At 46.7% G+C, this 27,095-nt stretch overlaps 2 protein-coding genes across 2 annotated transcripts in view; both read left to right on the top strand.

Moving 5' to 3' along the window:
- Positions 1-27,095, top strand: part of LOC143956099 (uncharacterized) — a 184,932-nt gene that overhangs the window by 45,690 nt on the left and 112,147 nt on the right. The window lies entirely within an intron of this gene.
- LOC143955376 (uncharacterized) lies at positions 13,824-26,966 on the top strand. Its single transcript, XM_077465437.1, has 5 exons — positions 13,824-16,115; positions 24,004-24,145; positions 24,262-24,359; positions 24,453-24,594; positions 24,742-26,966. Exons 1-5 carry the CDS (start codon positions 14,217-14,219, stop codon positions 26,814-26,816), a joined length of 4,356 nt encoding a protein of 1,451 aa, XP_077321563.1. The 5' UTR covers positions 13,824-14,216; the 3' UTR covers positions 26,817-26,966.

Genomic DNA, 27,095 nt, shown 5'->3' with positions numbered 1-27,095 from the left:
CACTCCTTCCAGTCAAGAAGAGTAAACGTCCTTCATTCAGGCGTACTCTTTCTCCCGAAGCATCAAGCTCTAAACAGTGGCGACGGCCTTCCCAGCCCTCCTCGGCTGGAAAGCCTCAGGGCTGAGCCCAGGGACAGAAAAAGACTTGGGGGCGGAAGCCTGCCAAGCAAACCTCCAAGACCTCCTTGTGAAGGGGCGCCCCCGCTCGGCCGAGTGGGGGGAAGGCTCCTGCAGTTTGCAGGCGCCTGGCGGGAGGAGATTCAGGACAGATGGGTGATCTCTTCAGTGTCTCTGGGCTACAGGCTAGAGTTTCAGGAGATTCCACCTTCTCGTTTTCTAAGGTCAAGGATCCCCAGGGATCCGATAAAGCAGAAACCGCTATTTGTGGCCTTAGATCAATTACTATCCCAGGGTGTGATAGTAGAAGTGAGCCTGAAAGATCAGGGTTCAGGTTTTTATTCAAATCTCTTCACCGTTCCAAAACCAAGCGGAAGTGTCAGACCTATCTTGGATCTGAGAGACTTAAACCGGTTTCTACACATCCAGACCTTCCGGATGCAGTCAATACGCACTGTGCTCTCCTCCCTACAAGGAGGAGAATTCATGGCATCAATAGATATCAGAGACGCATATCTTCATGTGCCAATATTTCCCGCACACCAGAAGTTTCTGAGGTTCGCGGCAGAGCAGCGCCATTTTCAATTTGTGGCCCTGCCGTTTGGCCTAGCCACGGCCCCCCGAGTCTTCACGAAGATTCTAGACCCTCTCTTAGCAATCTTAAGAGTTCAGGGCATAGCCGTCATGGCTTACCTAGACGACTTACTTCTCGTAGAGAGAACTGCAACATGCCTAAGTCGCAGCGTCACCAAAACGCTAGAACATCTGGGCCACCTAGGTTGGATTATAAACCTAGAAAAGTCATCTTTACAACCGACCACCAGGTTGGATTACCTGGGTCTGATTATCGACACCGCTCAAGGCAGGGTGTTCCTTCCAAAGCCAAAGGCCTTGGCCATTGGAGATCTGGTGCGCCTGATTCTGGGCAGAAGATCTTCCTCCATTCGGTTGTGCATGAGACTGTTGGGAAAAATGGTCGCCTCTTTCGAGGCCATTCCATTCGCCCAGTTCCACCCAAGGCCCTGCAAGGATGCATCCTTGCGATTTGGAACAGGAAGCCCCAATCCCTGGATCTTCCTATGCGTTTATCCCCCCGGGCACGCAAGAGTCTTGTTTGGTGGTTACAAACCAGAAATTTGCTAAAGGGCAAAACATTTCTTCCCCTCTCATGGAAGATTGTCACAACGGATGCCAGCCTGACAGGCTGGGGAGCCGTATTAGAGGGAACATGCTCGCAGGGAAAATGGTCTGCGACCGAAAGTCTGTTGCCCATAAATATCCTAGAGTTTCGGGCAGTTTACATGGCACTCAGAGAGTGGTCTCACAGACTGCGAGGCTTCCCGGTTCGGATTCAGTCCGACAATGCCACCGCGGTGGCTTATATCAATCACCAGGGCGGTACCAGAAGTCTGGTGGCCCAAAACGAGGTGAATCGCATACTTGTCTGGGCAGAAGAGCATGTTCCGTGCCTCTCTGCAGTCTTCATCCCAGGTGTGGAGAATTGGCAGGCGGATTATCTCAGCCGCCAGCAGTTGTGCCCAGGGGAATGGGCTCTGCACCCCGATGTGTTTCGAGACATATGTTACAAATGGGGCACTCCAGACTTGGATCTTTTTGCGTCCAGATTCAACAGGAAACTGGACAACTTTGTGTCAAGGACAAGAGATGCACTTGCTCAGGGGTCAGATGCTCTGACGGTTCCCTGGAATCAGTACAATCTGATCTATGCCTTCCCCCCGAACCCGCTACTGTCACGGTTCCTGGGAAGGGTCAAGAGGGAGGCGAAGTCGGTCCTTCTAGTGGCCCCGGCTTGGCCCAGGCGACCATGGTTCGCAGAAATCATGAAGCTAGCAGTGGGCAGGCCATGGACCCTCCCCCTCCGGCCGGATCTGCTCTCGCAGGGCCCAATTTACCATCCTGCTTTACGCAGTCTGAATTTGACGGTCTGGCTGCTGAGACCCACATTTTAAAAGACCGTGGTCTTTCAGGGCCAGTCCTTTCCACTCTGGTCAATGCCAGAAAGCCGGCCTCCAGGCGTATCTATTACAAGATCTGGAGGGCATATGTTTCCTGGTGTGAACCCAGGAGATGGCATCCCAGAAGGTATGTCATTAACAGAATCTTGGCCTTTCTCCAATCAGGCCTTGAATTGAATCTGGCCATAAGCACCATCAAGGTGCAGATTTCGGCCCTGTCGGTCTTTCTTCAAAGACCGCTTGCATCACATTCCCTGATACGGGCCTTTATCCAGGGGGCTATGCGGATGAGACCGCCAGTCAGACCTCCGGTATGCCCATGGGATCTGAATTTGGTTCTCTCGGCCTTAGTAGCCCAACCATTTGAACCTTTGCATCTTGCTTCGTTAGTCCTCTTGACAAAGAAGCTAGTCTTCCTAGTAGCCATATCCACGGCTAGAAGGGTATCAGAATTGGCAGCTCTTTCTTGTAAAGAGCCCTATTTAATTATCCATAAGGACCGGGTGGTTATGCGTCCCAACAGGTCCTTTCTACCTAAGGTGGTTTCAGGTTTTCATCTGAATCAAGATATAATCCTACCATCCTTTTTTTCCAAATCCTCAGTCCATAGAGGAAGAATCCTTACACACTTTAGATGTGGTTAGAGCAATCAGTCTTTATCTTCAAGCAACTGCTCAGATAAGAAAAACTGACTGCTTATTTATTCTGCCAGAAGGCCCTAGAAGGGGTCAAGCAGCGTCAAAGTCCACTCTCTCGAGATGGATCAGACAGGTTATTTCTCAGGCCTATAGCTTAAAGGGGAAGATTCCTCCTTTTCAGGTGAAAGCGCACTCTACTAGGGCTATCAGTGCTTCTTAGGCAGTGCATCACCAGGCCTCCCTGGCTCAGATCTGTAAGGCTGCGACTTGGTCATCAATCCACACATTCACCAGATTCTATCAGGTGGATGTCAGAGGGCAAGAGGATATCGCCTTCGGGCACAGTGTACTGCAGGCTGCAGTTTAGGTCCTCAGGTCCCTGGCGGTCTATGCTTATGATCTGTGTCTCCCTCCCCTCAACCTGAGCATTGCTTTGGGACATCCCACTATGTAATGAAGCTCCTGTGTCCCGTGATGTATGATCAAGAAAATGGGATTTTTATATACAGCTTACCTGTAAAATCCTTTTCTTGAGAGTACATCACGGGACACAGGGCTCCCGCCCCTCTTGGGTTTTACGTGGTTCTTATTGCTTTGCTACAAAACTGAGGTGCCTCCCGGATGGGAGGGGTTATATAGGGGAGGAATTCTCCTTAATTAGGGTCAACCAGTGTCCAATCACCAGAGGTGCCTATATAACCCACTATGTAATGAAGCTCCTGTGTCCCGTGATGTACTCTCAAGAAAAGGATTTTACAGGTAAGCTGTATATAAAAATCCCATTTTACACCCAGTAACCCCCCATCATGTCCGTCCTCTTCCTCCATAGTCACTGTGACGTCTTTTATCTCCAGCAGATGATGATTAGGGATGAGTCGAACACCCTCCCCGGTTCGGTTCGCACCAGAACCTTTGACCGGACCAAAAATTTGTACAAACTTTAGAACCCTATTAAAATCTATGGGACTCGAACGTTCAAAATCAAAAGTGCTAATTTTAAAGGCTAATATGCAAGATATGCAACAGACAACACCAGCAATAAGGGGTATCTTCAGGTGTATACTGTGCTGGAGGCACACAACACCCACTAACTCCTGCAGATGCCTGTATTAAAGAACACAAGCAATAAAGGGTAGATGCAGGTGTATACTGTGCTGTGCTGGAGGCACACAACACCCACTAACTCCTGCAGATGCCTGTATTAGAGAACACTAGCATAAAAGGGTAGATACAGGTGTATACTGTGCTGGAGGCACACAACACCCACTAACTCCTGCAGATGCCTGTATTAGAGAACACCAGCAAAAAAGGGTAGATACAGGTGTATACTGTGCTGGAGGCACAGAACACCCACTTTAACTCCTGCAGATGCCTGAGAAAAGAACACACTGTCCCTGCCTACCTTGCTCTTTCCCTGCACGCCGGAACACACTACACAAGGCCGCCGCACTGGCGGCCTTATATAGTGTGGGGCGTGTACTAAACCCCCTGAGCTATAATTGGTCACAGGCATCCTACCTGTGGCCAATTATGGCTCTCCTCGCTGCCCGCGCTGTGATTGGCCAAGCATATGGGGTCACAGTGCATGCTTGGCCAATCATGAGCCAGGAAGGCACTGCAATGGCGTAGTGCATTGTGGGCCATTCATGCCACACGAATTTGGTGCGAACGGTCCACAAAGTTCTGAATTCGCTAAACAAACGAACGCCCAATGTTCGAGTCGAACATGCGCTCGAGTCGAACACCGAGCTCATCCCTAATGATGATACACACATATATAGTGTGGAAACCTATATGAACCCCTTCAGGGTTCAGAACATTCCCTCAATTATGGGGCCGGAACATTCCCTTCATTATGGAGATAAATTCTAGTAATATAGTCCTCTAAAAAAAAAGCACTGCCAATAAATAGACAAGGCAATGGCCTTCCTGACCATACATGGCCTACAAAGGGCAATTATTACATTACACAGGCAGCCAATAGACAATCATTACAAAATGCAGCCAACACAATGATGGAGTGCAGGTCAGGAGTATGGCACATAGAGCCCCTTACATTGCTGGTCAGGAAGAAGAAAACATTCTTCAGCCTGCCATGAAGAATATGTTCCATCATTGTTGTGAGTGGGAGAAAAATACTGAGGGAAGTAGAGAACCTGAGGGGTCTGTGAGGAGTAATGAATAGCTGATGGACTTTAAGGGCCCCTTAATGGGTAGTGGGGCGCTTTGCAGTCAGGGGTATGGAGCATAGCTCCCCTTACATTGCTGGTCAGGAGGAGGAAAGCATTCCCTGGCCTGTCATGAAGAATATGTTCCTTCATTGGTGTCCAGATGGACACCAATGAAGGAACATTGGTGTCCAGATGGAGGAAAATAGTGAGGGTTGTGAGGGAAGCAGAGAAGCTGAGGGGTCTGTGAGGAGTAATGGATAGCTGATGGACTTTAAGGGTCCCTTAGTGAGTAGCCTTGCAGTAAGAGTTCTGGCAATTATCATGATTAGCTGGCAAAATAAACGAGGAGGTTCCCCTTCCTGAACATCATGGTGACCCTACATTCACCTCACAACACTACCTCGTATATATATCATCCCTTATCTGCAGATCTAAAACTAATCAAAACCAGTTCAGAAATAAAACAAACCCAACAGAGAAAAGACAATTTATGATCCAGCAGGTCAAGAGATTCCCGAGACCTTGAACATGTAACCACAATCCTCAAATATCTCAGCCCCAAGGTAGTTCCGCCCCCAACAGGGCACTAGAGCCAGGAGAAAGCCCCTGGGCCAAAATAAACCCTAGGCCCAAAACTCTTCCAAACCTGGCACCAAGCCCTCCTTTTGAGGTGATGCCCCCATTGTACAGAGTGGGGGGGAAGGCTGCTTCCCTTTGCGGACATTTGGAGAACAGTGGTTCAGGACGAGTGGGTCACCTCAACAGTATCCCATGTTTACAAGCTGGAATCGTGGGGGTTTCCTCTTCAGAGGTTTCAAAGATCCAGCGTTCCTTCGGATCCTACAAAAAGAGACTTATTGTTTCAGGCACTAGATCGTTTAGTGCATCAGGGAGTGATTGTACAGGTCCCTGTATCTGAAAGGGGCACAGGGTTTTATTCAAACCTGTTCATGGTTCAAAAACCAAATATAAAGCCCATTTGTGATCTAAGATCCCTGAACCAACATCTATTAATCCAGTCCTTTAATAGATGTCTGTCCGCTCGGTAGTAGCCTCGCTCCAGATGGAAGACTTTTACACGTACACGCACTGTACCTATTTTTCAACCTCATCAGAGGTTCCTGCGGTTTGCAGTAGAGGAACGACATTTCCAGTTTGTGGCTCTGCCCTACGGGCTTGCCAAAGCGCCCCAGGTGTTCACAAAGGTCCTAGCACCAGTACTGGGTCTTTTAAAGGCCCAGGGAATCTTGGTGCTCGGATACTTGGATGATCTCCTGCTCAGAGACCACTATTATTTACTAGTATTTAGAAAACCTGGGCTGGCTCATAAATAGCGAAAAGTCAGCCTTGAGACCAGCTCAGAGTCTGAAGTATTTAGGTCTGATCCTAGATACGGTCCAGGTAAGAGTATTTTTGCTACCCATAAAGATCTGTGCCCTGAAGGATCAGGTGCATCAGGTAAGGGGCATCAGGCAACCCTCGATTTGGCTCTATATGAGTCTTCTCGGAAAGATGGTGTCCTCCTTTGAGGCAATGCCCTATGCCCAGTTCCATTCTAGGCATATACAACAGGACATCTTTTCGGCTTGGAACAGGAGAGTTCAAGCCCTGGATTACCCCATGTCCTTATCTCCCCTGGCATGCTTCAGCCTAAGTTGGTGGTTGCATGATCAGAACCTGAGAAGGGGAAGATCTTTCCTCCCGGTGTCTTGGAGAGTACTGACAACAGACACCAGTCTCTCGGGCTGGGGAGCGACCCTAGAGGAGTTCACAGCTCAGGGGAGGTGGCCAAGGGTGAAGCAGAGCCTGCCCATCAACATCCTGGAGTTGTGGGCGGTACGTCTGGCTATACGGTCTTGGACGGTGGAGCTTCAGGACTGCCCTATCAGGGTTCAGTCCAATAATGCCACTGCAGTGGCCTATATAAACCCCCAAGGCAGTACCAGGAGCCGTTCAACTCAGGAGGAGGTGAACCATATAGCCTGGGCAGAGGGACATGCGCCAGTTCTATGGACAGTCCATATCCCAGGGGGATGAGAACTGGAAGGCAGATTACCTCAGCCACCAGCAGATCTCTCCGGGGGAATGGCCCCTACAACCGAGCGTGTTCCGGAAAATTTGCCAGCGATGGGGACGGCCAGATGTCGATCTGTTGGCATCCAGGTTCAACAACAAGCTACATCAGTTTGTGTCTCAAACAAGGGATCCTCTGAAAATTGGAGCAGATGCTCTGGTAATTCCATGGAGCCAGTTCTCCCTGGATTATGCCACCCCCTGATCCCTCTCCTTCCACATCCATTGCGCAGGATTCAGAGAGAGGGGGCTCCAGTCATCCCGGTGGCACCAGCCTTGCCCAGAAGTCCCTGGTTCCCAGAGATCGTGAGATTGGCAATAGACGGGCCATGGATGCTTCCACGCTGCCCTGACCTACTGTCTAAGGGTCCTATATTCCACCCCAATTTACAGTCTCTAAATTTGACCACGTGGCTACTGAAGCCAGGGTGTTGAAGGATCGTGGCATCTCGGGATCGGTGGTGTCTACCCTAGTGAATGCCAGAAAAGCGGTCACTAGGAAGATCTATTATAAGGTCTGGAAGACTTTTATTGCTTCGGGTATCTGTGGCTCCGATTTCTAAGGATGCTACCTGGTCTTCAGTGCATACTTTCACAAGATTTTATCAGGTAGATGTTAGAGCAGCCGAGGATTGTATGTGTACTACAGGCTGCACAGGGCAGCGCAGTGGTGTAGTGGGTAGCACTCTCGCCTAGCAGTAAAAAGGGTTGCTGGTTCAAATCCCAACCACGACACTACCTGCCTGGAGTTTGCATGTTCTCGCTCTGCCTGCGTGGGTTTCCTCCGGGTACTCCGGTTTCCTCCCACACTCCAAAGACATGCAGGTAGGTTAATTGGCTTCTGTCCAAAATTGGCCCTAGTATATGAATGTGAGTTGGGGACCTTGGATTGTGGGCTCCTTGAGGGTAGGGACCGATGTGCGTGTGAGATGTATGTGTGGCGCTCTGCGTAAATTGACGGCTCTATATGGGTACCTTAATAAATGATAATATAATGGAGGAGCATCTTAATGAGACCCAATGTACAGGGATAGGAACAATTGTAGACACGCACCCACGCTCACACAGGCTGAACTGGATGGACTGGTGTCTTTAATCAACCTTACTAACTATGTATAAAGTTTGATGGCTATATTATTTATCCTCTTTTGAGGATTCAGTGCATTCTGCAACACTGAAGTAGTTCCTGTATGGGAGGGGTTATATATGGGCACACCTCCTGCCTAAGCCCTTGTACACACGATCAGAGATTCCGACGGAATGTGTCCGATCGGAGCGTTTTGTCAGATATTCTGACTGTGTGTGGTCTGCATCGGACTGTTTCCATCGGAATATCCGTCGGACCAAATTTTCCAACTTGCCGGAAATATTTTCCGACAAAATGCTTCGATCGGACATACTCCGATCATGTGTAGAGAATTCCGATCGGACAAAGTGCCATGCATGCTCAGATCAAATTCCTACACCAAAGCTATTGGCTACTAGCCTGAACGTAGTCCCTTCGTAACGAAATAACGTCATTCTGAACGATCTGATTTTCCGACAACTGCGTCCGACCGTGTGTATGCAACAGTTTCAGACAAAATCCGTTGGACAAAATCCGACGGATTTGGTTGTCGGAATCTCCGATCGTGTGTACAAGAGCTTAGACTTTGGTCTACCAGTGTCCATTCACCTAGAGATGGCGTATCACCCAGTAAGTAATGAATAATAGCCTAACTCTGTGTCCCGTGATGTATTCAAAGAAAAGTATTTTTCAGGTAAATATGAGGAAAAAAAATCCTATTTTCATTTCCCAAAGTTATCCGTCTACAAGGAGACCTGACCAGAGTCACATGACTGGGAAGATACTAAACCTCACCCTGGAGATCATCTACCTGCTGGCCGGAGAGGTGAGGAGGATTCTGGGAGGTCACATGACATCACTCTTATCTCTATTAATAAAACACAGACCTGACCGGAGAGGTGAGGAGGATTCTGGGAGGTCACATGACATCACTCTTATCTCTATTAATAAAACACAGACCTGACCGGAGAGGTGAGGAGGATTCTGGGAGGTCACATGACATCACTCTTATCTCTATTAATAAAACACAGACCTGACCGGAGAGGTGAGGAGGATTCTGGGATTCTAACATGATATTCCTATTGGTTCTCCAATACGGAGTTTTCCTCTTGTGAAGTCAGGTGATCATATGACCATCACAGTGCCTCCATGTGACTCCCTAAAACCTGAGAGACACAACATGGAGAAGATTCTAGAAGTCACCAAGAAGATGATGGAGCTGCTGACAGGAGAGGTGAGGAGGATTCTGGGAATTCTGGGACATTATCCAGTAACAGACAAGGGATGTGTCTGGATGGTGACTGTATCATTGTGTGTGTCAGGTTTCTATAAGGTGTCAGGATGTCACTGTCTATTTCTCCATGGAGGAGTGGGAGTATTTAGAAGGACACAAGGATCTCTACAAGGACGTCATGATGGACAATCAGCCGCCCCTCACATCACCGGGTAAGAGGAGACTTTATTGTAAAGGAGAGAGCAGTACGGAGGCTCCACCTAGATCCCCCATCATCTGATAAACACATAGAAACAATCTATTCAGTCATAAGTGCTAGAAAATTACTTAGAGAACCCCCAAAGATTAAAAAATATATATAAGCTGAGGTCCTAGAGCAGGGGTCTCAAAACTACGGCCCTCCAGTTGTTCAGGAACTTCAATTCCCATCATGCCGAGTCATGTCTGTGAATGTAAGAGTTTTGCAATGCCTCATGGGACGCGTAGTTCCGCAACAGCTGGAGACCTGTGGTTTGGAAATCCCTGTCCTAGAGAATAACATGGTGGGTGTTGCCATTTTCTGTGTCACACGGTATTTGTGTAGTGGTTTTTCAAACTTTATTGAATTTTAGTGCACACAAACACAATGATAATAGTGTGATAACATCCTCATACAGAAAGTGATAATGAGGGAGGAGTCAATAACCCAATGATGGGGGTCTTCGGGATCAGTCCATTCTTCATCTTGGTTGTTCTCCCCCCATCCTCACTCTCTGACGTCTACAATAAAATGTATATATACTGGAATTTTCATTTACTTATTTTTATTCGAGTAATGGCGGTGATCAGCAACTTATGGTGGGGCTGTGATAGTGCGGTGGAAAATCTGACACTAACTGACACTGAGGAGTAACTGACACTGATATCACCATTGACACTAATACAGTGATCAGGGATAATACTATACACTGTCACTGTACTAATGACAATGGCTGGGAAGAGGTTAACATCTTGGGGTGATCAAAGGGTCAACTCTGTGCCTAACAAGTGTTATTGTGTGTGATGTGTGCTGATTTTTACTAAACATCTCTTTGTTTCATATCCCTGCTTTGCAGGGATAAGAAACAGAGAGATTGTTCCCTCTGTATAGAGCTCTGTGCTGATTGTCAACACAGGGCTCTGTGCTGTGATTGGACCCAGCATGTCCCAGCCATTAATCATTGGCCAGGACCTGCTGACAGACTCCCGCATGTGTGCACCCTACACCCGGAAACAGGCAGGGATGTACCAGTACATAGGTTTGCCTATACGGGCAACTCATCCGTAGCACAATGCGGGCAGGTGGCCTCTAAGTGGTTAAAAAAAAACAAATGTGACATTTATTTGCTGAACCGTGATGAATGATGGTCATATTTCTTTTAGATTTACCAAAACGATGGAATAGGAGGGCCCACCTATCTATGCATTCACTCTGTATCCAATCAAGCAGGCCCTTGCACTACATCAGGGGTGTGCAAACTGTGGCCCACATGCGGCCCCAGAGAGTTTAGCATCTGGCCCAGGCCCACCTGGAGGGATGCTGGGGGTGCTGTGCAAACATAGCAGCTGTGGCAGCTTACATTGACAAGCCAGGTACATGCACATGTGGAGGGATGCCGTGCAAACCTAGTTGATAGGTGCAAGGTGTGTGTGCTGGTAAACTGCTTCCTATGCCTTACTGGCTCTCACATGCCAAAACTACATACTATGGGTGTTGAATTTAATTGCAGCATCGATGCATCGCGATTCAGCATCGTGATTCTGCATTGATGCTGCAACCAAAATAATCAACTTTAGGATGACGTCATCTGTGCACCTCGCTGTGCCCTGAGTCTCCAAACAGAGCAAAAAGAAACCAAAATGTGTTTTGCCCTGCCTCTCAAAACCGAGCTGCGGGTGTTATCTGCACCCACTTTTCCTGCCTCTCACTGACGTCATCCCCAGCCACATCACCATTTGTTTAGCTGGCTGCTACAGGAGAGGAGACATGTGGAGCAAGTGCCCCTGACTCCCGGTCTCGAGAGAGTCTTCCTCCTCCTCAGCTCACTGTCAAACAGGCTGCTGTGGGAGACCTGAGCCAGTGTCCCACGCTTGTCCTCCACACAACAAGCTGCTACAGGCAGTGGGAGACCCGAGCAAGCCAGAAGAATACTGGATGACCGCACTTGCCCTCCTCACAGGCTGCTGCGGGCAGTGGGAAACCATCATCGGGTACTTAAGTCAGACACATATCTGATGCACCATTGAAATTTGCCAAATTATGACCGTGATAAAATAATAAATAAACTTGATGGTGGACCTAACCGTTAAAGTGACTATGCCATTTCATGAATTATGGTTTATGTATGTCTTATTGTCTTAGTGATTGATTCACATCACAACTTCATTGATACCTTCTTTTTTTGGGCTAAAATTATGGCATTCATCCAAATAGCCACAGTTTGGTTTGAAATTAGGTTTAGACTGAGAAATCGGCTCATCCCTAGATGCCAGTTGCTACTGAAAGATAAAAAAATGTTCATTACCAGAAACCCTAGAAACCTTTGACTGAACCCTGGCTGAGAAAGTCTGGACTAGGCAGTAATATATTTCTCACTTGGTGGGAGAGGAGATGGATATCTACAAGGCCGTGTTCACGCTACTAAATATTTCTTGGGGCTGCAGTTCCTCTGAGCTCCACAAGGTGCTGATCTCACTTCTACCCAGACAGGAAGTCTCTATTAAAGACAGGAAGTGATGTCACCTACAAAAAGGAAGTGACGTCATATATAAATAGGAAGTTCCAGGTGAGAGGTGAGTCCGGAGGAAGTAGAGAGGACACATTGCCCTTAAATGTACAGCAACCCTCCTATTACCCTCCTCACATCCACATCCTAATATTGTGTAACCAATACCATCCAAATAATTCTTACTTTCATTTCTCAAAGCTATCCGTCTACAAGGAAGCCTGTATAGATCACATGACGGCACGAAAGAGGATAGAGGAGGACCGGAGTCACCTGACTGAGAAGATACTAAACCTCAGCCTGGAGATCATCTACCTGCTGACTGGAGAGGTGAGGAGGATTCTGGGAGGTCACATGACATCACTCTTATCTCTATTAATAAAACACAGACCTGACCGGAGAGGTGAGGAGGATTCTGGGAGGTCACATGACATCACTCTTATCTCTAATAATAAAACACAGACCTGACCGGAGAGGTGAGGAGGATTCTGGGAGGTCACATGACATCACTCTTATCTCTATTAATAAAACACAGACCTGACCGGAGAGGTGAGGAGGATTCTGGGATTCTAACATGATGTTCCTATTGGTTCTCCAATACAGAGATATCCTCTTGTGAAGTCAGGTGATCATATGACCATCACAGTACCTCCATGTGACTCCCTAAAACCTGAGAGACACAACATGGAGAAGATTCTAGAAGTCACCAAGAAGATGATGGAGCTGCTGACAGGAGAGGTGAGGAGGATTCTGGGAATTCTGGGACATTATCCAGTAACAGACAAGGGATGTGTCTGGATGGTGACTGTATCATTGTGTGTGTCAGGTTCCTATAAGGTGTCAGGATGTCACAGTCTATTTCTCCATGGAGGAGTGGGAGTATTTAGAAGGACACAAGGATCTCTACAAGGACGTCATGATGGACAATCAGCCGCCCCTCACATCACCGGGTAAGAGGAGACTTTATTTTAAAGGAGAGAGCAGTACGGAGACTCATTCCGGAGTAAAAAAAGAAGGAAACCCCATAGTGTAATTCCGTTTATAAAAATGTATTCAAAAAGTAAATTTTAAATACATTAAATATTCTTAAAATACATATCAATCACTCATCAGCATCTTATCAAAGCAGTCATCACATAACCATATGGGGAGGAACCCAAGCGGTGTCTCCTACCAAAAGCTGCTGGACTCACTAGCGATTGCAGTAACGGTGTCCCCGATCAACGTGTTGACGCCACAAGTGGTGACCCTCAGATGATGTCATTGATGACGAAACGCGTCAAGGGTTGGGCCAAATGACGACCACTTGTGATGACAACAGCATCAACAGATTGGTGTTGATGCTTATATTTCAGCGTTGTCTGGTAAAAGTTTACTTATAAGGGGGTTTATTCATCTCCCGTTCTTCTCACGTGTGGAGGTGATGGTGACAGCTCATTACTGCATTGTTTCAGCTGAGAACTACTTTTAAACACCGTGCAGGATTTTCCTCACTATATCGACTGTGGAATAACCTATATGGGCAATAGATATTGGACTTTCAAATATATATGCACTGTTTATGATAACACACCTATAATGGTTGGACTGTGTTCACTGATATGTTGTTGTTTTGTTTTGTATCTGTACGAGTAACGCTGGCAAAGTAGCTGGTGTAAGTGGTAGCAGCTTCAGCCTTAATTGGCTACACTCATTTACCCATTGAGGGTTTTATATTTGTTTTACTCTCCTCCTAAGAGCTTGTTTTGTGCAGATAGGGGTTCGTGTTGTATTTATTTAATAATAATCATGTGATAACATCCTCAAACAGAAAGTGGTAATGAGGGGGGAGTCCATCGCCCAATGATGGGGGTCTTCAAGATCAGTTTAGTCTTTATCTTAGTTCACCCCTCATCCTCACTCTCCGACCTCTGGTGGGGCTCAGCCCCGCTGTTATTCATGACTAAATCATGGACTAAATAAGGAAGGTCAGGACTTCTTGTGTTGGGAAGATGGCAATGAGTGATAGAGGGGGAGGGGACACTCGTCCTATAATCCCCTCATCACTGTCACTCCTATAGAAGACAGTTCTCGTTGTTTCCTCCCTCTCTGACTAAGGTCCATGAATAAAGAAATGATCTGGTAGGAGATCAGAGGACTCATTTACTAGTTACCTTGAGGGGGGGAATTGTAAGATCCTCAGAGACAAAGCTGCCTGATGTGGGCGGAGTCCTGGTTTAGGGGAACCAATCAGCTGATGTCTAGTAATAATCTTTGTATTTCTATTTTAGTAGATGGACGGGAGATGAGGAAAACCTCAGAGGATTGTCTCACTTTGTCTCCAGACTGTAAAGTAGAAGATGAGGACATCACACAGTATAGTCCAGGAGAAAACCCGACTACCTCAAATGTCCATCCGGCACCACACAGTGTAGATGGACCATCGTATTCCTCTTATCCTGAGGAACCTCAGACTGTGCGGGACGGTGCCGGACCATCGTATTCCTCTTATCCCGAGGAACCTCAGACTGTGCGGGACGGTGCCGGACCATCATATTCCTCATATACTGAGGAACCTCAGACTGTGCGGGACGGTGCCGGACCATCGTATTCCTCTTATCCTGAGGAACCTCAGACTGTGCGGGACGGTGCCGGACCATCATATTCCTCATATCCTGAGGAACCTCAGACTGTGCGGGACGGTGCCGGACCATCATATTCCTCTTATCCTGAGGAACCTCAGACTGTGCGGGACGGTGCCGGACCATCGTATTCCTCTTATCCCGAGGAACCTCAGACTGTGCGGGACGGTGCCGGACCATCGTATTCCTCTTATCCTGAGGAACCTCAGACTGTGCGGGACGGTGCCGGACCATCGTATTCCTCTTATCCTGAGGAACCTCAGACTGTGAGGGACGGTGCCGGACCATCGTATTCCTCTTATCCTGAGGAACCTCAGACTGTGCGGGACGGTGCCGGACCATCGTATTCCTCTTATCCTGAGGAACCTCAGACTGTGAGGGACGGTGCCGGACCATCGTATTCCTCTTATCCCGAGGAACCTCAGACTGTGCGGGACGGTGAGGAACCTCAGACTGTGCGGGACGGTGCCGGACCATCGTATTCCTCTTATCCTGAGGAACCTCAGACTGTGCGGGATGGTGCCGGACCATCGTATTCCTCTTATCCTAAGGAACCTCAGACTGTGCGGGACGGTGCCGGACCATCGTATTCCTCTTATCCCGAGGAACCTCAGACTGTGCGGGACGGTGCCGGACCATCGTATTCCTCTTATCCTAAGGAACCTCAGACTGTGCGGGACGGTGCCGTCCTTCCAACACATAAGAGCTTTTCTTGTCCTGAGTGTGGGAAGTGTTACCACTGTAAATCCAGTCTTTATGCGCATAAAAGATCTCACACAGGTGAGAAGCCACATTGCTGTCCTGAGTGTGGGAAAGTTTTTTTCACAAAGTCCCAGCTTTTCACACATCAGAGGTCTCACACAGGTGAGAAGCCATATTCTTGTGCTGAATGCGGAAAATGTTTTGCACAAAAAACAGGACTTGTCACACATCAGAGGTCTCATACAGGTGAGAAGCCGTATTCATGTTCTGGGTGTGGGAAATGTTTTGTACAAAAATCAGACCTTGTCAGACATGAAAGTTCTCACACGGGTGAGAAGCCGTATTCTTGTTCTGAGTGCGTGAAATGTTTTTCAAGGAAGTCGCATCTTTACAGACATCAGAGGTCACACACGGGTGAGAAGCCGTACTTCTGTCCTGAGTGCGGGAAATGTTTTTCGAGGAAGTCACATCTTTACAGACATCAGAGATCGCATACGGGGGAGAAGCCCTATTCCTGTCCTGAGTGCGGGAAACATTTTTCAGATAAGGCCTCTCACAACAGACATCAGAGATCTCACACGGGGGAGAAGCTCCTTCCTGGTCCTGAGGGTGGGAATTGTCCCTCACTGAAGTCCTGTCTTCCTGTACATCAGGGGGTCCCACACAACCCTGGAGGTGTATTAGTGAGTGCGGGAAATGTCTTGTATATGAATGTTGCTGGACATGTGGGGAAGAAGCACCCCCTGATATACACCTCAGATATACTCCATGGCTGATCTTCATCATGGAAGAAACAGTTGATAAGGAGATCAGAGATCACCAAAGACATGGATGAAGTGTTGTACCGTGTCGGCCATTGATAGCAGGAGAAAAATAAAAATTGAGTCCTTACCTCTCATTGGCTGAGTACATTTTGTGGTGGAAGATTTCACAAACACTTACAGGTCTGTTTAACCACTTCGTCCCTGGAAGGTTTTATCCCCCTTCATGACCGGGACCATTTTTACTATTCAGCACAAAATGTATTCTGCTACATGTCTTTGATAAAGGAAAATCCCAATATGAATATAATTAATTGGTTGTGTGAAAGTTATAGCGTCTACAATAAACTTTATACATAATGGAATTTTCATTTACTTATTTTTATACTTGTAATGGCGGTGATCAGCAACTTATAGTGGGACTGCGGCAGGCAATCGGACACTAACTGACACTGGGGAGTAACTGACACTGACATCACCAGTAACACTAATACAGAGATCAGGGATAATACTATACACTGTCACTGTACTAATAACACTGGCAGGGAAGGTGTTATCATCTAGGGGCGATCAAAGGGTTAAATGTGTGCCTAAAAAGAGTTATTGTGTGCTGCTTTTTACTAAAGATCTCTTTGTTTCATATCCCTGCATTACATGGATAAAAAACAGAGAGATCGTTCCTTCTGTACAGAGCTCTGTACAGATTGTCAACACAGGGCTCTGGGCCGTGGTTGGCCACAACCGATCAGCAGGTCCCAGCCATGAATCATTGGCTGAGACCTGCTGACAGACTCCCTCATGTGCGCGCCCTACGCCCCGGAAACAGGCAGGGATGTACCAGTACATAGGTTTGCCTATAGGGGCCGCTCACCCGTATTACAATGCGGGCAGGTGAACCGTAAGTGGTTAAAAAAAGAACAAAAAAAACGTTTTACGCATTCGCTGATCTGTGTAGAATGTCGATCGTATTTCTTTTAGATTTACCAAAACTATGGAATAGGAGGGCCCACCTATCTAACTATTCACTCTGTATCCAATCAGGCAGGGCCCTCGCACTACATCAGGGGTGTGCAAACCCGTGGCCCCAGAGAGTTTAGTATCCGGCCCAGGCCCGTCTGGAGGGACGCTGGGTGGTGCCGTGCAAACATAGCAGCCGTGGCAGCTTACATTGACAAGCCAGGCACATGCATGTGCGGAGGGATGCCGGGGAATGCCGTGAACACCTAGTTGATGGATGCAAGGTGTGTGTGCTAATGAGGTCAGCTGGTGAACTCCTTCCTGTGTCTTACTGGCTCTCACGTCCCGAATCTACGTACCAGGATGTAATGACGTTTTCTATGAACACAGCAGGGGCTAAGGTAAGGCCTTGTTCTAATAATCAAAGAAAGCTTTTATTTTTATGGAACCGAGGAACATTAATGCTATATTAGTACATGGGGGGGGGGAATTTAGAAAAAGTAAACTCCTTCCCGTGTCTTACTGGCTCTCACGTCCCGAATCTACATACCAGGATGTAATGACGTTTTCTATGAACACAGCAGGGGCTAAGGTAAGGCCTTGTTCTAATAATCAAAGAAAGCTTTTATTTTTATGGCACCGAGGAACATTAATGCTATATTGGTACATGTGGGGGGGGGGGGAATTTAGAAAAAGTAAACTCCTTCCTGTGTCTTACTGGCTCTCACATCCCGAATCTACATACCAGGATGTAATGACGTTTTCTATGAACACAGCAGGGGCTAAGGTAAGGCCATGTTCTAATAATCAAAGAAAGCTTTTATTTTTATGGAACCAAGGAACATTAATGCTATATTGGTACATGGGGGGGGGGGGGAATTTAGAAAAAGTAAACTCCTTCCCGTGTCTTACTGGCTCTCACGTCCCGAATCTACATACCAGGATGTAATGACATTTTCTATGAACACAGCAGGGGCTAAGGTAAGGCCTTGTTCTAATAATCAAAGAAAGCTTTTATTTTTATGGAACCAAGGAACATTAATGCTATATTGGTACATGGGGGGGGGGGGGAATTTAGAAAAAGTAAACTCCTTCCTGTGTCTTACTGGCTCTCACATCCAGAATCTACATACCAGGATGTAATGACATTTTCTATGAACACAGCAGGGGCTAAGGTAAGGCCATGTTCTAATAATCAAAGAAAGCTTTTATTTTTCTGGAACAGAGGAACATTAATGCTATATTGGTACATGGGGGGGGGGATTTAGAAAAAGTAAACTCCTTCCTGTGTCTTACTGGCTCTCACATCCCGAATCTACATACCAGGATGTAATGACGTTTTCTATGAACACAGCAGGGGCTAAGGTAAGGCCTTGTTCTAATAATCAAAGAAAGCTTTTATTTTTATGGAACCGAGGAACATTAATGCTATATTGGTACATGGGGGGGGGGGGATTTAGAAAAAGTAAACAAAAGATGAACTCGGCCTTTAAAGATGGGAAGTATATAGGAGCTGAATGAATAGACCCCCTAGCAGTGTTGTTACCAGACTGCAGCTAGGGGGAGCTCTAATGTATATAGTGTTATCGCAGGAGAGGCATCCCATCTAGCTCACATTATTCCTTACACTGCCAGAGCTGTTTTTGTATTATTTTTGTGCACACGTTAACATTTTGGGCCTGAAGATTAGTTTAAAACCCCCAAACATATATTTTGAATGAATGAATGAATGAAATACTTATATAGCGCACAATGCGAACTGAATCGCCTCTAGGCGCTGTGGCGAGCTTTGATCATCTGCTAAAAGAGGAAGGTCTTGAGTTTTTTCCTAAAAGCCAGGTGATTTTCTTCCAGGCGGATGTTTATTGGTAGAGCATTCCATAGCCGAGGCCCTTGGACAGCGAATCTCCGATCCCCCTTGGATTTATACCGGGCTTTGGGCACGAGGAGGAGGTTTTTGTTGGCTGATCGAAGACTGCGGTTTGGTGTGTAATGATTTATTTTCTCCATTAGGTATTGCGGAGCTTCTCTATGCACGCATTTGTGGGTGAGGCAAAGGGTCTTGAACGTGATCCGATTTTTTACGGTTAGCCAATGTAAGCTCCTCAGTGAAGGAGAAATGGATTCCCAGGGTTTTTTTCCTGTTATCAGCCTTGCCGCCGTGTTTTGGATCAGTTGTAATCGCGCAAGTTGATATTGTGGTAATCCTATGTATAGCGAGTTTGCGTAGTCCAGTCGTGAATTAATGATTGTTCCAACTACCACTGCTTTGTCATTCTTTGGGATAAAAGGGATGAGTCTGCGAAGCATGCGCAGCAGATGGTGAGATCGACTGACTACTGCTCCTATTTGCGCATCCATTGACATTTGTGCGTCTAAAATAACCCCGAGACTCTTGGCTTTGGTCTTTGGGGAGATAGTCTGCCCAAAGACGGTTGGTGGAGACCAGGAGGTTTTGGTTGCGGGCTTATGATTTGGGTGTAAGATAAGAAGCTCTGTCTTTGATTGGTTCAGCTGGAGGGAGTTGGTGGTCATCCAGTCCTCTATTGATTTGAGGCAGTGTTCAAGTTGTTGTTGGTGATCTTTTTTTCCATTGATCCGGAAATAAAGTTGCGTGTCGTCAGCGTAAGAGTGGAAGCAGAGATCTGAGCATCTGATGATTTGAAGGAGTGGGCGAATGTAAATGTTGAAGAGAACGGGTGACAACGGAGAGCCTTGAGGGACTCCGCAGGTGACTGCCCGAGTTTCGGAGAGGAATTTTCCTAGTTTCACTGTCTGTGACCGATTTCCTAGGAAGGACGCGAACCAATGGAGATCTATGTCTTGGACTCCGGCTACTTCTGTGAGGCGGACGAGTAGAGTATTGTGATCTACTGTATCAAACGCTGCACTTAGGTCTAGCAGTACGAGGAGACACGGCTCTCCGTCATCTGCCGCTTCGAGGGCGTCATCCCAAATCTTGAGGAGAGCTGTTTCTGTTCCATGACCCGGGCGGAAGCCTGATTGCAGCGGGTCCAGGAGTTTGTGAGTATCCAGGTGAAGTTGTAGCTGATGTACTACAGCTTTCTCCATGATCTTAGAAATGGTGTTGAGGCTTGTAATTGGCCTACGGTTGTTTGGATCCTGAGGGTCCAGGTTTGGTTTCTTGAGTAGAGGTTTGACGATGCCTTGTTTGAGGATGCTGGGAACAATCCCTTCCCTTTTCTGCCAGCAAAGGCCCTGGAGAACAAAATGGGGGCAGTTCCAATTTTTAATGTCCGATGGTATTAGCTGAACGGTTTATCAATAGTAAATATCACCAAGAAATACACAAAAGTTTATTGTAGGGCCCACAAACACAATATATTACACAATTTTTCAGGTACAATATAAAAAAAAAAAAAGGTTTTGCCGAGTAAACAAATACCCAACATGTCACGCCTTAATATTGTGTGTGCCGGTGCAATGAAGACGAACTTTAGTAACCAAATATTGCTCGGAAGTCTTCATTGTACAGTACAGGACACAGGCAATATATTTCTACACCATGGGTTATAGGTAAGTACCTTCAGGTGTTTGGACACTGGCAAGCTTTTGAAACTTCTGCCTGGGGCACCTCCCCTATAACCCTCCCCCACTCAGTGAGTCCTCAGTTGATGGACCTCTTCTTCTTCACTGACAAATCAACTTCACTATTTTTTTTATTTGAATCCTTCAATGAACATCTCACCGCCCTCGAACACATATATAGAAGCAGTGTATCTGGATCGTTGCAACCTCAGTAAAACCTTTGGAGTTGTACCCAGACCCTACTCTGGGAAGATGGCCATTAATGATGCTTTGGGCACAGGATTCTGTGTGGGGCGCTCACATTGGCACGCTCCGAAACTCATTGAAGTAGCTGCAGGGTGTTCTACAGGTCCAGGGCGGCGGTCCGTCTCTATAGAACCTGGTCCCTGAAGACCCCTGTGATGGAGAAAGATTGGACTTTATATCCAGTCCACCATCATGGACAGGTCACCCTGTACCTTGTTTCCCTTTTCAAATTTGGTGCTAAAATTCGACTACTTAGAACTCAGTCTCAGGTGGATGGTCAGGTTTTACATCACACCACTGGTCACACGCTTTAATACCACTTCCATCTAGAGCCCATATAAGGTATTCAGGCACTTCCTTCTACCTTTAGGCCACTAGGATTGATTGAAGGGCGGTCTAAACCTGGGTTACTGTGTTCGTCTTCCAGACACTCTTACTCTCACCCTACTGCATGACTACCCCACAGATAAATACCCTCACTTGGTGGAGACCAGGAGAAAGGGAGCCAATTGTAAATCACAGGAGAATATTCAGTTGGCTGAAGGTAACTTCAACGCTCAGACTCAGACCGTTGAAACGGTGCTTTCCCTGGAGCAGGACCACCAATGTCCATACCAGACCCTCAATCAAAACTTGAAGGGTGAAAAGCATGCACCCCCTGAACCATACCAGGCCACATGCCCTCATTCCCCATAACATCAAAAGTTCCTGGAGACACTGAGGCGGCTTCTTTAGGAACCAATGGCAGCGGGATGCTGGCCTAGACATAAGCAGTAGAAATATGAGTTCTATATATGATTTTCAGCTTCCACTGAACAGGGGTCCAAATGGTCTAACATTCTGGCATTCATCCAAACATCCAAATAGCCGCGGTTCGGTCCGAAACTAGGTTTAGACCGAGCTATCGGCTCATCACTAGATGTCAATTGCTACTGAGAGACAAAAAAAGTTCATTACCGGAAACCCTAGAAACCTTTGCGGGAACCCTGGCTGGACTGGGCAGTAATATATTTCTCCTTTGGTGGGAGAGGAGATGATCCTATCTACAAAGCCGTGTTTGCACTACTAGACATTTCTTGGGGCTGCAGTTCCTCTGAGCTCCACAAGATGGTGATCTCACTTCTACCTAGAAAGGAAGTCTCTATGGAAAACAGGAAGTGATGTCAGGCACAGACAGGAAGTTCCGGGTGAGAGGTGAGGCGGGAGGAAGTAGCGAGGGGACATTCCGGAAAGTGGCAGCAGAAGAGGTAATATCATTTTATTTTTTATTTACACTGAGTAACCCCCCCGTCATGTCCGTCCTCTTCCTCCATAGTCACTGTGATATCTTTTATCTCCAGCAGATGATGATACATACATATATAGTGTGGGAACCTAGATGGACCTCTTCAGGGTCAGAACATTCCCCCTCACCTATGGGGCCGAAACATTCTCTTCATTTTGGAGATAAATTTGAGTAATATGTTCCTCTAAACAAACAGCACTGACAATAAATAGGCAAGACAATGACCATCCTGAACATGCATGACCTACAGAGGGTAATTATTACACCACGCAGGCAGCCGACGGACAATCATTACACTATGCAGCCAATACAATGATGGAGTGCAGGGGTCAGGAGTATGAAGCATAGAGCCCCTTACATTGGTGGTCAGGAGGAAAAAAACAATCCCCCGGCCTGCCATGAAAAATAGGTTCCATCATTAGTGGCAGAGGGAGGAAAATTCTGAGGGAAGTAGAGAAGCCGAGGGGTCTGTGAGGAGTATAAAGACTTTAAAGGCCCCTTAGTAGGTCTTACCAGATTTCTGGTAATTATCCTGATTAGCTGGCAAAACAAACAAGGAGGTTCCCCTTCCCTGACCTCATAGCACTGCCTCAGAGCAAAACATGAAGACAGAAGAAGGATGGTATTTATCATTCATTATCTTCAGAGCTAAAACTAATCAAAACCAGTTCAGAAATAAAACAAACCCAACGGAGAAAAAACTATTTATGATCCAGCAGGTCCCGGGACCTTGAAAATGTAACAACATTGAACAGTCCAAATGAAATGTGTCCTTTTAGGGCCAGTAGCCCTTAAATGTACAGAAACCCTGCTATTACCCCTCCCCCCCCTCACATCCTAATATTGTGTGACCAACACCATCCGAATAATTCTTACTTTCGTTTCCCAAAGTTATCCGTCTACAAGGAGACCTGTATAGATCAAATGATGATACCAATGAAGATGGAGGAGGACCGGAGTCACATGACTGAGGAGATACTAAACCTCACCCTGGAGATCATCTACCTGCTGACCGGAGAGGTGAGGAGGATTCTGGGAGGTCACATGACATCACTCTTATCTCTATTAATAAAACACAGACCTGACCGGAGAGGTGAGGAGGATTCTGGGAGGTCACATGACATCACTCTTATCTCTATTAATAAAACACAGACCTGACCGGAGAGGTGAGGAGGATTCTGGGAGGTCACATGACATCACTCTTATCTCTATTAATAAAACACAGACCTGACCAGAGAGGTGAGGAGAATTCTGGGAGGTCACGTGACATCACTCTTATCTCTATTAATAAAACACAGACCTGACCGGAGAGGTGAGGAGGATTCTGGGAGGTCACATGACATCACTCTTATCTCTATTAATAAAACACAGACCTGACCGGAGAGGTGAGGAGGATTCTGGGAGGTCACATGACATCACTCTTATCTCTATTAATAAAACACAGACCTGACCGGAGAGGTGAGGAGGATTCTGGGAGGCCACATGACATTACTCTTATCTCTATTAATAAAACACAGACCTGACCGGAGAGGTGAGGAGGATTCTGGGAGGTCACATGACATCACTCTTATCTCTATTAATAAAACACAGACCTGACCGGAGAGGTGAGGAGGATTCTGGGATTCTAACATGATGTTCCTATTGGTTCCTCAATACAGAGATTTCCTCTTGTGAAGTCCGGTGATCATATGACCATCACAGTGCCTCCATGTGACTCCCTAAAACCTGAGAGACACAACATGGAGAAGATTCTAGAAGTCACCAAGAAGATGATGGAGCTGCTGACAGGAGAGGTGAGGAGGATTCTGGGAATTCTGGGACATTATCCAGTAACAGACAAGGGATGTGTCTGGATGGTGACTGTATCATTGTGTGTGTCAGGTTCCTATAAGGTGTCAGGATGTCACTGTCTATTTCTCCATGGAGGAGTGGGAGTATTTAGAAGGACACAAGGATCTCTACAAGGACGTCATGATGGCCAATCAGCCGCCCCTCACATCACCGGGTAAGAGGAGACTTTATTGTAAAGGAGAGAGCAGTACGGAGGCTCCACCTAGATCCCCCATCATCTGATAAACACATAGAAACAATGTATTCAGTCAGTGTGTGTGTTTCCTACAGATGGATCCAGTAATGGGAACCCACCAGAGAGATGTCCCCGTCCTCTGTATTCCCGGGATTCCACACAGGAAGATCACACCATCCCTCACTGGTACAAGGTTGGTAGGTCGGAGCATCTAGAACATGGACTCGTGGAGACAATCTATGGATTTTATTTGATAGCAAATCTTTTTTATAATTATTTGGTTCAGGGTGAAGATCTGATAGATATAAAAATTGAGGTTAAATCAGAAGAAGAAGAGAGGTATGTGAGGGATGATCAGCAGTCTATGGAGGAGGATGGAATAACGGGGACATTTATAGAGGAGGACACTCCTACAGAGATCAGCACAGGTGGGTCATTAACACTAAATCCATTCCTCCACCCATACTGCTCACTGATTGGTCCAGAAGAGGGCAAGGACTGGGTGATATCACTTTCCTGGTTTAGGGGAACCAATCAGCTGATGTCTAGTAATAATCTTTGTATTTCTATTTTAGTAGATGGACGGGAGATGAAGAAAACCTCAGAGGATTGTCTCACTTTGTCTCCAGACTGTAAAGTAGAAGATGAGGACATCACACAGTATAGTCCAGGAGAAAACCCGACTACCTCAAATGTCCATCCGGCACCACACAGTGTAGATGGACCATCGTATTCCTCTTATCCCGAGGAACCTCAGACTGTGCGGGACGGTGCCGGACCATCGTATTCCTCTTATCCCGAGGAACCTCAGACTGTGCGGGACGGTGCCGGACCATCGTATTCCTCTTATCCCGAGGAACCTCAGACTGTGCGGGACGGTGCCGGACCATCGTATTCCTCTTATCCCGAGGAACCTCAGACTGTGCGGGACGGTGCCAGACCATCGTATTCCTCTTATCCTGAGGAACCTCAGACTGTGCGGGACGGTGCCGGACCATCGTATTCCTCTTATCCCGAGGAACCTCAGACTGTGCGGGACGGTGCCGGACCATCGTATTCCTCTTATCCCGAGGAACCTCAGACTGTGCGGGACGGTGCCGGACCATCGTATTCCTCTTATCCTGAGGAACCTCAGACTGTGCGGGACGGTGCCGGACCATCGTATTCCTCTTATCCTGAGGAACCTCAGACTGTGCGGGACGGTGCCGGACCATCGTATTCCTCTTATCCTGAGGAACCTCAGACTGTGCGGGACAGTGCCGCACCATCGTATTCCTCTTATCCCGAGGAACCTCAGACTGTGCGGGACGGTGCCGGACCATCGTATTCCTCTTATCCCGAGGAACCTCAGACTGTGCGGGATGGTGCCGGACCATCGTATTCCTCTTATCCTGAGGAACCTCAGACTGTGCGGGACGGTGCCGGACCATCGTATTCCTCTTATCCCGAGGAACCTCAGACTGTGCGGGACGGTGCCGGACCATCGTATTCCTCTTATCCCGAGGAACCTCAGACTGTGAGGGACGGTGCCAATTTTTGTGTGCATAAAAGATCTCACACACGTGATAAGCGGTATTCCTGCTCTGAATGCGGGAAGTGTTTCATTTTTCAATCAAAACTTAATGTGCATAAAAGATCTCACACAGGAGAGAAACCATATTCCTGCCCTGAGTGCGGGAAGTTTTTCAGATTTCAATCCAGTCTTTATGAACATAAAAGATCTCACACAGGTGAGAAGCCATATTCCTGTACTGAGTGCGGGAAAGTTTTCAATTTTAAATCCAGACTTATTGTTCATATAAGATCTCACACAGGTGAGAAGCCGTATTCCTGTTCTGAGTGTGGGAAATTGTTTTTAACAAAGTCCCATCTTTCCACACATCAGAGTTCTCACAAGGTTCAGACTGTGAGGGATGGTGCCGTACTTTCAACAGATAAAAGGTTTTCCTGTACTGAGTGCGGGAAGTGTTTCAATTTTAAATCCAGTCTTCATGTGCATAAAAGATCTCACACAGGTGATAAGCCGTATTCCTGCTCTGAGTGTGATAAAGTTTTTTTAACAAAGTCCCAGCTTTCCACACATCAGAGGTCTCACACGGGGGGGAAGCCCTATTCCTGTTCTATGTGCGGGAAATGTTTTTCATTGAAGTTCAATCTTTACAGACATCAGAGATCTCATACAGGGGAGAAGCCGTATTCCTGTCCTGACTGCGGGAAAAGTTTTTCAAGCAAGTCACATCTATGCAGACATCAGAGACTGCACACGGGGGAGAAGCCGTATTCCTGTCCCGATTGCGGGAAATGTTTTGTGCAAAAAACACAGCTCGTCAGACATCAAAGTTCTCACACGGGGGAAAAGCCGTATTCTTGTTCTGAGTGCGGGAAATGCTTTTCACAGAAGTCACATCTTTGCAGACATCAGAGATCTCACATGGGGGAGAAGCCGTATTCCTGTTCTGAGTGCGGGAAATGTTTTGTACAAAAAACACAGCTTGTCAGACATCAAAGTTCCCATACGGGGGAAAAGCAGTATTCTTGTTCTGAGTGCGGGAAATGTTTTTCACAGAAGGTCACTCTGTACAAACATCAGAGATCGCACACGGGGAGAAGCCGTATTCCTGTCCTGAGTGAGGGAATTGTTCCTCACTGAAGTCCTGTCTTCTTGTAGATCAGGGGGTCCCACACAACCCTCGAGCTGTAACGCTGTACCCCAAAAAAAATGTATATAAGTTTTCTTTTGGTGGTATCTGGGGTGTTATAATTTTCTAAATATACGAAAAAAGACCTAAAATCTAATAAAAAAAAAAAAAAAATTTCTTCACAAGTTTTGACGAAATTTATTCTGCTATATGTATTTGCTAAAAAAAATACTAATATGCGTATATTAATTGATATATATATATATATATATATATATATATATATATAT

This window comes from Lithobates pipiens, unplaced genomic scaffold (genome assembly GCF_037356315.1).
Source record: "Lithobates pipiens isolate NorthernLeopardFrog02 unplaced genomic scaffold, aLitPip1_a1.2 Scaffold_35, whole genome shotgun sequence".
Taxonomy (NCBI): Eukaryota; Metazoa; Chordata; class Amphibia; order Anura; family Ranidae; genus Lithobates; species Lithobates pipiens.
The sequence above is the reverse complement of the archived record's forward strand: the minus strand, read 5'-3'. Positions and strand labels throughout refer to the sequence as shown.